We start from the raw sequence: 16680 nt of genomic DNA, 5'->3' as shown, positions 1-16680 counted from the left end.
TTTCGTCTCCCAAAAGATGGAAACCTCACTTTAATAATTAAATTTACTGGTTTATAATTCAGTTGAGCGCAATTCAGACTGACGCCCCAGGACTCAGATCAATCCCTTCATTGATCCAAACAAGTCATTAAAGTCCTGTTACAGTAGTGCATTTAAGGAGCTTGCAGTGTGTGTGGGTGTGTGTGTGAAATACACACACTTGTAGGGATTCCTCTGGCAATAAAAACATCTGCCATAAATCATTATGTAAAGATCCCTCTTCAAGACAAGTATAGCATAGTATAAAAATCCCAGTGTGTGTTAAAATAAATGGCATGCCTCACATTATTTAAATATATTCAACATGGAATAAAAGTCCAACACCCACAGAAACTGTTTAATTGACTCCTCAAACATTATTTACACAATTTCAGAAGAACAAAACAGGTTGGCAAAAATGAAGATGACAATTTCTTACATACAATGAAAACAGAGAATATTTAAATAAAAAGAAAGAATCTAAATTAGATTGTGAATCCTCTAATGAATCAAGATGTATACAGGATAGGAAAGTGCTTCTCCCATAGAGATTGTGTTATTGAAATCACTTGCAGAATAATCCCTTCCTGTCTGATGATGACATCGCTCAGATATAAGGCAGGACTGGTCAGTGCCAATGATCCATACCCTCGCGTAATCTGGGAAGTGCACTTGATAAAATCTATTTCCTTGTTCTACATTCGGATTTGGATGTCATGCTCTCATCATGTGCTCACAAGGAATCTGACTGGCTTTGGCCTAAATGTTTATAATACAAGACATGCAGGCCTTGTTTTAATTTTAGTTTTATTGTTGTTTAATCTCCTTAAAACTCAAAATTATAGTGCACTTATTATATTACAGTGCACAGAGGTGGGCTAGTACTGCATGAAAAAAAGCATTTTAGGATTTGAAGGCAACGGTGGCAATATCTGACAGCTTGTACTTTTACTTAACGGATGTCTTGTGCATTATCACAGTATGTCATGCAGTAGGAAATTTTAGACACAAACTCAGTTCATCACAGGCAACATGTTAAGAAGGCATTTCGAACAGAGCCTTGACACAGCATCCAGCCCATAGTTTGTACAGTAGGACTAACTGATGTGTGACATCACATTCCATTAATAATCACTTGTCTTGAGGCTAGACTAACAACAGTCTCTGTCCTGTATTGCGGCTATATGGTGCTTAACAGGTAACACAGTTTATATGAACTGCAGCCCTATGTGGCCCCATTACCCTATTTCAAAGTTTAAAGGAGAAGAGCAAGTACAAAACTGCAAGGCAACATAAAGACATTCAATTTTTTTTTTTTGTGCTACAGCCTCATAAATGTTGACTTTTTTTCTTTTTTTTTAATGCTGTAACCCTGCTTGAGAGGCATTTCACAATAATGATCACAAAATACCACAGCAAAATATTGACTTAAATCTGTCAGTGCCAGCTCAGGGGGCACAACTGCCGAAATGTAAAATTCATATTTAAAAAAGATGAATGGAAATGTGAATGATACAAAAAAACATTGTGACAGCAATTGACTTGCTCAATCCAACAGCACAATGAGGAGAGTTTTGCCACTCAATTTACGGCGGCTGGTCAGTCTGGAATGGGATATTAGTTCAAAATACTGGGAATCATGCAGCGAACTGGACCAATGTGAACAGCAGCTGTTACTATAATGTGCAATCAATTCACAGTTTCAGAAGTAGTACAGGCAGTCTTTTCAACTATTGAAATGATCAACTATGACTTTATTAAGATCATACATTCTTAGATTTTCATCTTTACGTAGTTTTATACATTCACATATTACTTTGTCTGTTTTTATTGCCCCAGCTCTCCACCCTTGTGTGTCTGTAGGTTGGTCAAGTCAGGCTGCATCAGTAAAAGGCACTATAGAGGAGAAGTTACTGCATTACAACTAGACTGACACGCACTACACCAGAACAATGTCTAACACATGTCTACTTTTCAAATTGGTCTTTTTCAGGTGAACATCCACCCACTGACAGAAATAAGGTTCCACAAGACTTCACTTCGGCTCACCTCAGTACATTTCAAAATACACATATTCTCTTCAAAAAGCGGGGAGATGATGTTGTCAAATAAACTGATATGTTCTGAGCAGGAGATTGTTTCCTTTTGATTTTCTGTTCTTTCATTGGAAATGTCACTCGGTGTCATTTCTGTCACAGAACTGACTGAGGAGAAGTGGTTTCACTAACTAAGCCCTTTCACCGCTTAAAAAGAACACACAAACACATAAGCACACACGCATGCAGTGACATTGGCGGCCCACTGAACACACAATGGAACATGTAACAGCATCACCAGCATCCCAGAATAATTATCCAGTACTATTAGTGTTGGCCGGAGTACAGAACATACAGTGGCTGTTTTTGAAGCCCTGATAATCCTTGTTTAAACTAAATAAAATGACACTGAACTGGATAAATATGCTGTACTTGACTGTGCCATATGGATTTTCTCAATCATGTGGGCGATGAAAACAATGACAGAATCAATAAAAAAAAAAAAAGGTTGGGGGCCAGTATAATGTAAAACTGATATATAATCAATATGTGTGTCACTGGTTCATAGTAATTTACAATGTTTAATTTTAGATTCAATATGATTAAAATCCTGTTACTAAAAAAAATTACTGGATTTGAGTACAAAGTTAGACAATATCTTTTATAAATTCTTATGCCATAACAATAATAATGGCCCTGTCTACTTGCCTTTACTTTTGTAACTACATGGAATGTTTCCCACATGTAAGAACACATACAAGAATTAACAACCATGTGGACACACACACACGCACGCACGCGCGCACTCACACACACACACACACACACACACACACACACACACACACACACACAGCCCTACTGAGGGACCTCACAGCCATAAAGCTCTACAGACGATGGAGCCTAACAGTGAAATTGCCACGCTGCGTGCCGGATGTTGGCTCAGGCAGCCGTGTGGTCTTTGTTGGTCTCAGATGAATTCAACAGGTTGCTAAGGACTGTAAAAAGAAGAAAAAAACTCAGCTCAGAGGGCTGCATCCATTTGATCTGTTTGTCCATATAATCTGAAAACAGGTTCATTATGTGTTTGCACGGGTGTCTGGTCCTACCCTGGGGATCTGATTGAGCCTCTGCTGCATCAGCTTTGCGTGCAGCTTCTGGATCAGCATCTGAATCAGATAGAGACACAAATGTAAAAAGATCAAAATGAAGTACTCTCTATATGTCTGTTTGGATTCCACATGCTTTCATTTACCTCATAATAAATTAACAACAAAAGAAAAAGTACTAAGAGGAGAGTTTCAGACAATGCTAGTGGTTCTCAGCTCTGATTATTTATGAGCACTCCTGTAGGGATGTGTTTCTTCTAGTTCCTTTGTAAAGCCTCAACGTTAATCCTTTCTGAAACGTCCAACATTTGCAATTTCTGTCAACGGTACAGCTAAACTGTACATGACAAATACAAATCTTGTATTTGTCATGTACAGATACAAGATTTAGGGTTAGGGTTAGGGTTAGGGTTAGGGTTAGGGTTGTACAGATACAAGAAAGGGCTGTTTAGTATTAAACAGTTTATAGCAGTGTTTATACTGCTTTCTGGTAGTCCGGTCTTGTTACCTGATTATCTAGTTTTGACCTTGCGTGAGCTCTGGATTATGTCTGTTGTCTATCCCTTATTTGTTTGAGTGTTGGACTATCTACCTGGTTATTTGAACTCTGCTCAATTAAAATCCAAAATTCAGTTCCCTCATGTTGTGCTTTTGGGTCCCTTGTGCTAGTTTATCAAAAGCGTGATCAGTATTAGAAAATATTATGAAAGCTGTTCAAGAGTCTAGGTGAGGAGTTGTGTTTTTTCCCCAATAATTACCCTGTCTGTTTTTGAAACACAGTTTCTTCTGCTGATACATGAAGTATCCCACAACTGCTGCCACTGCAGCCACGATGATAGCACTGAGGATTCCAGCTAAAGTGCTGGAGCTGGACTCTGTAGGAAATAAACAGGAGAGAAAATGTATTCACATAATTTGAAAGGGACATTTGAACTTGAAACCAATGTGACTGTTTTCGTGTCTACTTGTGAGGACTGTAATGTTTAGTTTTCACCACTGGGTGTCATGTTGTGCTAAAAAAATAATGAAAGGCATACTGTACTGTACTGTGTGTCAGGCTTTAATTCCAAATGTTTAAGTAAAAGTAATGAAGTATTGAAGTACAATAAAACAGCATTATAGGAAATATAATAACATTTACCTTTAATATAATCATTTAATTGGATGGAAAAATGACAAGGATGAAGCCTTTAAATTTACAACAACTGAAGCTGATAGCGAAAAGTAAAAATGACAGTCTAGGTCGTACAACAGTAAAAACCTCTGTCCTTTACCTATACCACTGAAATACAGGAGTTTACAGTTAACAGATGAATCACCAAAACGGATGAGTCAGAACCATCATGAAAGAACAAGTAGGCCCGCATGATAAACTATGGAAATTAAGGGAGTGTCATGAGTCAGAGAAAATTAATGTTCCTATATTACCTACAAAAGTGAATGAGTCACTGACACCAGGTGGATCAAAGCTAAAAAATTCTGAGTCACCAAAAGGAAGTGAAGGTTTGTATCGATATGTAAAAACATGCATGGGCATAACAGCAAAAATCGCAGTGGAGACGTGCCAATTTTTTAAAAGTAAAAAGATGGATGCACGATAGTGTAAAAAGATATTCTCACAAGATGCACTCGGGAACTGCGCACAGAAATCCTTGGAAAATGTATGTGATCAGAAGAATCTATCACATGGTCACGAGTACAGAAGAGTACTGTTTATCAATAAATCACTTATCTGTACTTGTATGGATGAAGTATGTAGCGTGAGTTGTTTTCCAGAGGGCTGTGTAAATACACTCTCACTTTAACTTTATGTTCCGATGCAATCAACTGCATCCAAACAAATGGAAGTACTGAGAACATGATTTTTTTTTTTTTAAATATTTGATTGTCTGCTTTTATATAATCTTTGAAAGACTCACTAGCCTTTTATATAACAAAACTGATTCCAATTCAGTTGGAACATTGTGTAAACCATAGATGAAAACAGAAAAACTATTTCACAATGTGCTCCAAAGCCCTTAGAACAATAACAACAGCTTTTTTGTTTCATCGGGTGGTGAATCTCACCCCATCTGTCATGTGAGTGATGAGCCTTTTAAGGAATGTTGTTATCATACCGTGACACATGACCTGTTGTGTTTGAACCTGTGTTTACCTGTGAAGTTACCCAAACAATTCCAAGTAGAATATTTCCCAACTTTGAATGTTTTGTTGTTGCCAAATTGTTGCCAAAGTTTTAAAAATATTGCTCATATCAGCTAATATTAAACTGCGTTTAATAGAAACTAAAATAAGACATGATCATAAGATGATATATTTAAAAACTGGTTGCTTAAAAATGACAGCCTTTGCCAAAAAAAAAGAAAAGAAAAAGTTCATCTGTAAAACTGTAAACTGTAACAGTTAAAATTCCAAAGCACAGCTGCAGAAACAAGTCAAAACCAATAGGGGAATGCTTATTCAGCAGGTATGTTTGCAGTGCATGTGAGTTTATGTGGGTTTATGTGTTCAAAACAAAACAAAAAAGTGCAGAAAGATATTTTACCTTTGGCTTCAGTGTTGTCCACTGTTTAGAGAAAAGAACACAAACGCAGTGAGCAGCTTTTACAAAATGGTTCAACACGGCAAAATCTCAAAACATCTTTGGAATGAGCTAGCTATGACAAGTAAATGCAAGTAAACAGATGAATATAGGTTACACGTCACATGAAAAACTATTTATTTTAAGAGGTGCAAACAGACATCTGCTATTCCACTCCATCTGTTTCTGACAGACTCAGGAATTGAAATTGACTTCTGGAAAATTAACATGCATACCAGAACAGAACAAATGCAGCATAACTACATGACTACATTTCCTATGTTTTAGTGTTCTATACATGAAATGACTATTTTTGTATTTAGTATACATATTTGTAACACACATATTTACTTCATCAAAATGCCTTACCTTCTCCTGTGGCACCAGCAACCTGTGCTGTAGAAGAAGAAAGAATAAGAAGAGATGAGTAACTACCAGGGGAAACACTTCATCTTTCTAGGTTTAAACATGCTAATGATAGTTGTTAAAGTGCTGGGTGAGAAGAAGACTAGGTAAGCTAGAATGACACTTTCACCACAGAGGTTTTGTTTTCACCTGTGTCCATTTGTTTGCTTGGTTTGTCAGCAGGATTAGCAAAAAGCTATTCAATGTATGTCCATGAAACTTGGTGGAAAAAGTGCAGATCAGGATGAAGGAGTAGATCTTTGCCTTTTTTTGTCACTTCCTTTGTCATCGAGAGATGGAACGTGGATATTTTTTTAAATTTTCTTTCCATTTCTTTTTTATAAGAATAATATAATTTTAATGACAAAAACTCGGCATTTTTGGGAGATTAGTAACTATGTGTGATTATGTGCATTTTGCTGTGAATCCAAATAAAACAAGGCAGTCAGAGACTGCAACATCCCGCGACACCCCTGAATTCAATATTTTACCCTAACCTATACATTTTTGTAGAACACACAAACGCTGACAATTACAATACATCACTACTTCGCTGGATGTAAATGTGGATTCACAAGCTATTTTCATAGGGAGTAGTTTGCTCTGTCTGTCATAGGGTTATTTAATTTTCTGAATGAGATTCCAATGAAGTAAAGAGGAGGTCTTTGGTTAAAGTATGTGCTGTCATAAGTGTCATTCTATTTCTATTTCTAATTATATCGTGAAGGCATGGAGATGTCTAGAGTTTTTATCTGAACCAAGCAAAGACAACTGCACAAACTCTCACGGAGAAGCTGAAATGAAATGAAATTTGAAAAAAAAATTGAGTGGGAAACACACCTTTGGTTTCTCTCTTTTATATTTGAACCAAAAGGTAAATAGCTCACCACTGGCTTTGTCTGCTGCGTGTTTGTATTTGCCTGTGACGACACGGCTGCGCTCTGCCTGCTTCAACTTGACAAAGCCCTTAATGACAGAGCACTAAAGAAGCATGGCTTTCATGAGATTATAATGATTATAAGAGCCCAGATGACTCAGCTTCCACATGGTGGATACATGGTGAAGGTGAGTATGACTGAAGATGAAATGATGTTGAAATGTTTCTGTTGGGTAAATTGTTCTTTAAAGTTTTTCTTTTTGGATCATGCAGTAATGAGTCACTCGATTCTCTTGTCATGGGAACAAAACTCATTAAGTTAGAGGAGAGTAAAGAAGAGTCATCCAGAAGATTGTCTATACTTGTCTTAGCCACACGCTACAGGCTGCTTGGTAGAGCTGTCATTTTTCTTTTGACGGACTAAAATGACAGCATAAAGTTGGATGCCTCAGTATTTAACACAATAATTCAACAATGTTAATGTTTACATATGCTGAGGTTATAAAAGAAAGGGCAAAAAAGCAGGAAAACCAATGTTTGAAGGTGGAAAAAAAAAGAGAAAAAAAAGCTTAGCTCATTATTATCTAGAGGCACAAATAGCAAAGGGTCCAGTAATACAGGGTACAGCTGACAACCAGTCTAGAGATTGATGATGGTTTTAATTAGGGAATGTCTTGCACTTTACTTACAATTACATATTGGGGTTTTCTACGTATTTGTCAAATTACAAAACAATATTGTAATTGTATCTTTTCCTCATAAAGGAGATGCTGACACAATATTTAAATCCAGTTGCAGATTGATAACAAAAGGCATCCATGGTGTTGTGTAGCTTGGGAAGATAATATTAGATAATTTCTTGCTCTAGTATCCTAAAAACTGAGCATATCTATACTTAATTTTAAATATTTCAATAATGACTTAATGATATAAGATATATCTCTCTTGAATGCATGATTTCTCAAAGTCACTATTTAGGTTTTTGTCTTTTCTCCTAGAGACCTAGACCAAAAAATGTGTAGCAGGTTTCTGAAATATTCAGATTTTTTTTTTTATTGGGAAATATTTGGTTGAACGTTGCAATGGTGAAAAGCAGCAGTCATGGTTAAGAAGTTACTCACGTTCAATTTCCAAAGTGTTGTCCTGTTGTGGATGTATTGGTCTTTCCACCACTGGTTGTGCATCATTCAAATGAATTCATGTGAAAAAATATTTACATATTACTGACAGGAGGAAGTAAGCAATATATAATGAACATATGTTACATTAGGAACACATTAAGAACAAAACCCCCACCCAAGAGGGACCACCTCCAGATGTTCTTCAAAAATATGTCATATCTCTGACACACTCATGTCACTGTTTGACATTAAATAATTTAATGAAAATATCAACCATTTAATGAATATATAAACCATAATGGACACAGTCCCACTTTTGGTCCCTAGTGGACCTGCATGAATGACTTCCAGAGGTGTCCTCAATATACAGTCGACTTTGAAACACTATCTGTAGGGCGTGACATCAGTGTTGTGAACAAGTCTTGTCAGGTACAATACTCTTTATTTGGGAAAACCCAAGTGATTTCGACAGTATGAGTCAGTGTGAAAACAGTTTTAGACTAGACAGGGTGCTGTCATGTCTGTCATTTAATATTACCTTTATTTATGCTCTTCTTGACTTGTGTCCCTCATTTATCTTTTAATTAATTTATTTGCCTTTTTTATTTCATTTTTACTCTTCACTGCTTTACAGTCATGTCCTTTCTTTTATCTCTTCTACCCTATTTTCCCCTCTTTCAATATTTTCCAATAATCTCTTTTTTAATCAATGAAACAAAAAACAAAAACAAAAATGTTCCGCTGCCTCTTTTCATTTGAAAATATCAACCATTTCCTTATTGCTATATGGCAAGAGAGGGAAACTATCAGCCAAACACATGAATAAATATCCATAAGACATAGAATAAGGGCTGTCCTAATAGTTCATGGTAAAGACAAAAGAAACATTACAAGTCACATGAAAAGTTTAAATTAGAAACATCAGGAACAAAAGACAATGTAAAAGAGAACGTCATTATATTAAAAGTGAAATAATATTGGGTGAAACTTAAAGAAATAAATAAATAATCACACTGAGATAATTTGGGAGGTTCCTTTTCTCAAACCATAACACTTTTGATTGAAGAGATAACTGGGTGTGTCCAAAATCTCACCTCATAATTTCCCTAAGGTATTTATGCTTTTCAACAGGCACATCTTTTTTTCATTAGCTCGCCTATGAAATAAGGAGGAGTTCCGCTTAATAGAAAAATGACACATGATATCTCATGAAAGCACAACATGTACTTTCTTGGGAAAAAAAACAAAAACCAGATGATCCAAAATGATAGCACAAATAATTGTATGGGTATTACTTGGAGTTCCAGGTTAATAAAGGAAGTTTTCAGTATCCACACAGAACAAAGTTTCAGAAGTCCTCTCTTATAATTACTACTAATGTGGAAAAAACATTCATTCCATTCAAGCCATCAGTTAAACAGTTCAGATTCTCTCTGGATTCACTGGAGTTAAATAAATACTTTGTCTTGAAGTCTAGCCTTAATCTGGTTTTATGGGGAAAATAACTTGGTACTCTAGTACCAAATCATCTTTCACATTACTCTAGCTTATAACTTGTCATTTTGAAGACAAACATGCAAAGGTTTTGCATGTTTGTTTTATTAAACCCGTTTCATTAAACATTTGTAGTTGGGTTTTTTTTTGCATCACTTTAATTTAAATTTGGCTTTGGAAATTCTTTACTGCTGTCTTGGGGCAGTAGTCTTTATGGGGTTATTATGCATGCAGGGTCTTGCTTTCATGAAAGACACATACATAAGTGATGAGTGCATGTAGTGGAGTACCAGAACAGGTATGTTCTTACCCGGAGGGATTTCGGCATTGACATCTGCTCTGACCTCTGGTTGGATCACATCTGGAACAATCACTACATCTGCTGGGTCAGCATCCGCTTTAGGTTGTTTTTCCTCATTGCCTGGTGAGTTTTGGGTCTATAAAAAATGTATTTTACACAGATTAAAATGTAGGAAAAAACATTAATGATATCAGTGTTATAGACTGCATCATGACTGAAATGTGGACACTTGATCGATATCTATATCACACAGTAGGATTGAACTAGATTTTTTTAAGGCTTTTTAAAACATCTACGGACCTCCACCTGAGCAGGCCCCTCCTTTGTGTCGGTGACTTCCTCGTCTGCCTTCTTAGCGTCTGGCTCAGTCGCGTCCTCCTTGACCCCTGGAACAGCTGCAGGCTCTGGCCAGTACAGCGAAACCAGTACAGACAAGATTCAGACAACTCAAGATCAATGAATGGCTCTTGATCATACCGTTACTTCTCACGATAAATAATACTAGCATGACTACAAAGGCGAAGTTAACTGTTCTTGAGCTCTTGATTTATGTGGCAAGAAAAAATTATTTGATTGAAAACATTTCCCTGCATCATATTCAGAGATTGTTTTTAATGCAATACACTTTTGCCAGTGCGAGGTTTCAGTATGATCCCCCCCCCCAAAAAAAAAAATTAAATGAAGGGATCTACAGATGGGCTTTTTTTGCAAATTAACTCCCCTTTCCAATGTGCATAAAATCACCTTTATCAGGAGTCCCGGGGTCTTCATCTCCTTCAGCAGTAGCTGCAGGTTTTGCATCCCCGCTTGCTTTGGTATCCTTAGCTTCTGTATCCCCAGATGCGGGGGCCGCTGGGTCCGTTTCACCAGGTGCGGGGTCCACTGAGTCTGTTTCGCCAGGAGCAGGGACCACTGGGTCTGTTGCACCAGGTGCGGGGTCCACTGGGTCTGCTTCACCAGGTGCGGGGTCCACTGGGTCTGCTTCACCAGGTGCGGGAGCCACTGGGTCTGTTGCACCAGGTGCGGGGGCCACTGGGTCTGCTTCACCAGGTGCGGGAGCCACTGGGTCTGTTGCACCAGGTGCGGGGGCTACTGGGTCTGCTTCACCAGGTGCGGGGGCCACTGGGTCTGTTGCACCAGGTGCTCCTTCACTCTTAGTTTCAGAATCTAAAGTATCTCCATTGGCAGGATCTTTGGGCTCAGGAGCAATCACCACTGGTGGCATTACCTGTGTTCAGGTATAAAAAAATACATCATATATTTCTTCAATTTATGCTGGCATAAAGACAATGTCCAGGAAAAACAAAATACCGGTACCAGTCCGTGGGTCAATTGGTACCAGACCACACAGAAAGAATACAGTAACTTACATTATTTACATTTTATTTGTAATCTGATTCTAATTGATGTTTAGTTTTGGGAAATTACCCGATTCTCTCCTCCACACCTTTCTATGAGTCATTCTTGACACTTGTCAAGATGCTTGCCTCGGTCACATGACTAGGTACCACTCCAGCTGCTAACACAGATTTGATTAATACTAAATTGAAACTCCTAACCTAGTAAAACGAACAAATAACAAACGTGAACGTAAAGTTACGAGGACCCCGCTTATGAAATTGCATGCACAGTAGATTCACGTTTATTATTACATGTAGAAAAAAATTGTTTTCATGCTGGTCATATCGTATTATTTTGTTGTTTTTATCTGCCACACCCTAAAGGTTAGGGACCACTGATATGGATGATATGCATTTAATGTGTCAATGTTGTTTAAAATCCTATTGGCTATGTAGGGTGTCAACTAAGGAAGAGGGATAAGACAAATATGCTTTCAACGTCACAGTAATGCTAAATTATATTTGCATTATATATGCATTGTATTTACCCATTCATTATATTGACACACGTATTTTCACATGACTGATTCATCAAATTCATCAATATGTCATTTGTCACCTCAGATGTGTGGTTGGTCGTGTCCTGTTCATCCTCTGGCACTGCATCTGCCTCAGGAGAAAGAGGTGCATCTGTACAGAAGGAAGAAACAAATATATGACTACCCTGAATGCCTAGATTTCAATAAACACCTTGACAGACTCAATGCAACTAATTTGTTTTAGTAGTTTCTTTTTTGAAAAATAAAAGAGTGAAGCAAACATGTGGCAACCCAAATTTAGACCAATGCAACCTCACAACACAGCATTCTTAAAGCTGGCTCCAATGAACACTGGATTGTGTTACAACAAAAACTTATTCCAGTTTAAGATAGATTTAACATAATGTGAGACTGGTAGTGACTAATTAAACTATTTATATTAAAAACTGCATGTTTATAATGAAAAAGATCCATCTCATATGTTTCTAAGATGATATGGATTAATCACATTCTCTTACATGGCGATGACGATGGTGTGTCCAAACATGTGACTGCCATCATGTAGTAGTTGTACTTATATTACTGCGACCAAACACCCAACCCTTGAAACAAAGTTCCAACTTCTTAGCAGCAGTAAGAGTGAGGAGAAACTAAATGGTCCTTACTTTTCAAAACTATCATCACTCCATTGGTCCGAAAACACACACACACACGCACGCACGCACGCATGCACGCACACACACACACACACAGATCTGATTGGTCCCTGATGTTAAGGCTTCAGCCACAACTGTCTGACAGATGTACTGGCACTGTAACGGTAACTGTAAACCAATGGAAAATAGAAAGAGCATGTCATTGTCATTGTGTGTGTGAGTGAACATTATGTTTGTGTGTGTTTGAACAAGCGCTGTGAGATTCCCCCATTGCGTGTTAGGAGCTGAATCAGCAAACCGTGGACAGACTTGATCGTTCTCTGCCCTGCTGACTTCAGCAACACCCTGATGCTGGTCCATCGGAGCAGCTCCCTCTTTCAAATACAAACAACAAGGTCTAAAGTAGAGATAGACCTATCTAGAGAGTATCTAGAAAGTCACGAATGACAGTATTTGTTCGAAGCTATGCCAGGCATGAGAGATGTGAAAAAACAGAATATTAGTAATAAGACTTCTTAGGTTGCACAGTGTCATAACTCAGTCCCGTAATTTGAGTCAGTGAAGTCTTCAGGGAGAGTGGCACCGATACAGCTGAAGAATTTCTCAAGAAATAAGTTGCACTGATGCCTCTTCTCACTCAAGCATCACATCACACGCGTGCACATGCACAGAATTGTGAAAATGACACATACATGGTAGCATTAACAGCATGCACTCTTATTTTTTTCCGTCTGCTTTTCTTCAGTAAATATCACTGTGTCAATATAGTGTCCAACACAAACATTAATCACTGCACAAAATATTGTGCTTCATACACAACACTGTCGGTACAATATGTGTGTGGTACAATATTGTCGGTATGTGTGTGTGTGTGTGTGTGTGTGTGTGTGTGTGTGTGTGTGTGTGTGTGTGTGTGTGTGTGTCCAAAACTGGTATCGGTGTGAGAGCATGTTAACTCCCTGTTGAAAACTGACTGAACGTTCATTCGTCAGACGTGGATCTCTGATGATGGGCTTGTGTGTGTTTTAATGGGTGTGTTTAGATTTTTACATAAAATAAATGTGGAAGTGATTTGGCAGTTTTTCAAGACATGTACTCTGGGTGTTTGAGTGTGTTCGTGTGTGTGTGTGTGTGTGTGTGTGTGTGTGTGTGTGAGAGAGAGAGAGAGAGAGAGAGAGAGAGAGAGAGAGAGAGAGAGAGAGAGAGAGAGAGAGACTCTTATTCAAACGCTCCTTCCCTTGGCAACCCATAGAACATTCTGTTCCAACGTATCAGTTTGCCACTTCCTCATCTAACGATCTCAGCAACAAACACACACACATGCACGCACGCACGCACACACACACACACACACACACACACACACACACACACACACACACACACACACACACACACACACACACACTCATGCATCCCCCACCCCAAACACACACACACACACACACACACACACACACACACACACACACACACACACACACACACACGCACGCAAATAAGCACACAATGTAAGCTCCTTTTTTAAGTCAGATAATACTAAGACTATAAATGCTGTTCACATTCAAATTCACAGTCACTCTCATACTTTGAGATAATGGGATTCTGGTTTGTGTTAGTATGGCAGCAAAGAATTGTTACACACACACAAATCCCTTGCTCTCTCCCTCCTTCCCTTCCTTAAGTCTCCCCTTTTTCCTCTCTTTTTCTCCCCCCAAACACTTAACTCCCTTTGTTTCTCTGCCACAGTTTTCCCTGGAGGCCAGTGAGTCATCTGTGTCTCTGACATGACTACACGCTATTATAAAGGACTGTACAGCATATGCAGGGGTTGAAACAGTACAAATAAGCCCCCAGAAAAAGGTTTACGGGAAGTAATTTACTGTATTGCGTCAGACTCATCTTAAAAAGGCACAGAAGGTGTTTATTTCAACTCAACCAATCTTTCCAATGTTCACATTAGAGCGCTTCATTACCTTGTGCTTTGTCAGGAGTCCCTTCATCTCCGTCAGCGGCAGCCTCTGATTTTGTGTCTGAGGTTTCTTCCACATTGACAGAATCCGCTGGTTTGCCTGCATCTGCTTCCTGGTCACCTTTGGGCTCAGGGTCATTAACCACTGGTGGTATTACCTGTGATCAGCATCAGATGTACTTCATTTATGTTTCTTGAAGTTATACTTTTGAAAAGGAGATTTTGAGGTAAAATACATCTTTAAACAATTGTTACCAACATAGACCTTGGTGATAAATCATCACTTTTTTTTGCACAGCCCTTAAAATAATATTGACCACTCACCAGATTCCATAGTAAATATGTTTCTAAAGGTGGTAATAATTTACCAGATGTCCGTAAGTCAACCATAAATACAAAGAAAACAAGATGAATGAGTTCAATTATTAAATTATGTGTAATAAGCTCAATAAAAAGGTGTCAAACAAGAAACATCTCATGGTGGTTAAAAGCAAAGAGCTCTCTTCAGACCTTTGTACCCGTACTTTTGCTAAACATACTGATGACTTTGGTTACAAAAGGATTTCTCAACTTCTGGATCTCCTAGTGAGCACTGTTAGAGCCATAATCTGGAAAAGGAAAGAACAATTTTTCACCATAAATGCACCACGACTGGGTACTCCCCACAAGATTACTGACAGAGGAGCAAAAAAATTATAGTTATTGCTAAAAAAAAAAAAAAGCACATAGAAGTTTGCTGCATCACAGGTGTGGAAGTCTGAAAACTATTGGTATAATATATTCTGGTTAGATGGGAACAAAACACCATACCAATACAGTGGAGGTGGTAGATCACAGGGTGGGGCTTCTTTTCAGGATACAGTATAAGGAAACTTCATGTATTTGAAGGATGAATGAGAGAATGTGCAGAGACTTTCCTGATAAAAATATGTTACTATACCAGGATGATGAAGATGAAATGACGGTGGACATTTCAGTACAACAATGATGCCAAACACACACAGCCAGTCAAACTCAAATTGTTTCAGACAGACTGTAAAGCTACTCCATTGGCCCAGTCAGTCACCTCACTGGAACCTAATTGAAGATCAGTAATTCAATAGTGTTTCCCACTGTCATTTTGCATTGTTAGAAATAATCTAATTGCTATTTTTTTTTCTTTTATTTGGTTGCTTGTGCAATAAATGTGCATTAGATTTAGTCATTGATCGTTTGGACTCGCTCTTATGTCACTTCTAGAGGTGTCTCTTTTTTAAGACTGGCTGATTGGTTCGTAGTATTTTCACACAACCAATTCATCAGTTGACTGCTGCTTTTGAAAAATGAAAGGTTAAAGCAAAACCAATCAACAAACGTGAATTTGTCACCTCAGCCGAGTGTTCAGTTGTGTCCTCGTCAGCACCAGGTTCACCATTTGGATTTGGTTGTGCATCTGCAACAATGTCAGGAAAAAGAAGTGCATCATTTCCACAATGAAACAAATATCTGCCTACTCTGAAAGCCTAGATTTTCAATAAATGTTACGCAACTTAGTTCTTCAGAACTGAAGAAATGAAGAAACCTGTTGGATGAGAGGTGAAACGCCTTTAAGAAACTTTCTTAAAGTCCAGTGGATTGACTTATACAGCATTGGATAACCATGACCTGGAAAGAGAACCTGCACAGATGTCCTCTTCATTGTGTGGCGGAGTTGAGCAGTAAGCTTCATTAGATGAGACTCTGTACTGACTGATAATAGTATAAACAGTCAGTCACAGATAGGATTGTTACTGTTCACTATTGTTCAGTAAATTGTTGCTGCTTTGTTGTGTCCTGTTTTCCTCCCCAACCCCTTTCCTGTCTCTCACTGTATGCCCACTGTTCACCTCCACCCCACCCATCCACCCACCCCTTTCCGGCCTGATCTTCTTGTTTAAATCATTAAAAAATAAAATACAGATTATGCAACAGGAAGCGCATGGCAGACAGCAAAATGCATCAGCTCAAACCAGTTTGCACATGTTGGAAATCATGAGACTGTCAGTAACATTGTGTTCTTTTATAAATTAGCTGAGTGGGTTTCCAGATGAATAGACCCATTTAACATTTTTTTTAAAATGTAAGATGTAGTTTTCAAGAGAAACAGTAACTAGACCTCCTAATGGACACGGTGTCGTCCCAGAATGAATAGCTCAAACAATTTGCTAAATACGCTGAGCAGCTCTGTTGCTGAGCATTAGTTAAAAAGATTG

The 16680-nt window shown here is 38.2% G+C and overlaps 1 protein-coding gene across 1 annotated transcript in view; it reads right to left on the bottom strand.

Moving 5' to 3' along the window:
* Nucleotides 1-362: 362 nt before the first annotated feature.
* Nucleotides 363-16680, bottom strand: part of LOC137605101 (skin secretory protein xP2-like) — a 20191-nt gene continuing 3873 nt past the window's right edge. Inside the window, exons 2-13 of the mRNA XM_068329514.1 lie at nt 15817-15881; nt 14454-14607; nt 11902-11972; nt 10687-11170; nt 10243-10346; nt 9952-10078; nt 8148-8198; nt 6114-6140; nt 5709-5729; nt 3922-4038; nt 3164-3223; nt 363-3052 (exon numbers count right to left, since the gene is read on the bottom strand). Coding sequence (XP_068185615.1) covers nt 2997-3052; nt 3164-3223; nt 3922-4038; nt 5709-5729; nt 6114-6140; nt 8148-8198; nt 9952-10078; nt 10243-10346; nt 10687-11170; nt 11902-11972; nt 14454-14607; nt 15817-15881 — 1337 coding nt within the window. The 3' untranslated portion in view covers nt 363-2996. The remainder of the gene's footprint in view (nt 3053-3163; nt 3224-3921; nt 4039-5708; nt 5730-6113; nt 6141-8147; nt 8199-9951; nt 10079-10242; nt 10347-10686; nt 11171-11901; nt 11973-14453; nt 14608-15816; nt 15882-16680) is intronic.

This window comes from Antennarius striatus, chromosome 12, assembly GCF_040054535.1.
Source record: "Antennarius striatus isolate MH-2024 chromosome 12, ASM4005453v1, whole genome shotgun sequence".
Classification (NCBI taxonomy): domain Eukaryota; kingdom Metazoa; phylum Chordata; class Actinopteri; order Lophiiformes; family Antennariidae; genus Antennarius; species Antennarius striatus.
Note: the sequence above shows the minus strand (reverse complement) of the source record. Positions and strands in the feature narration are given on the sequence as shown.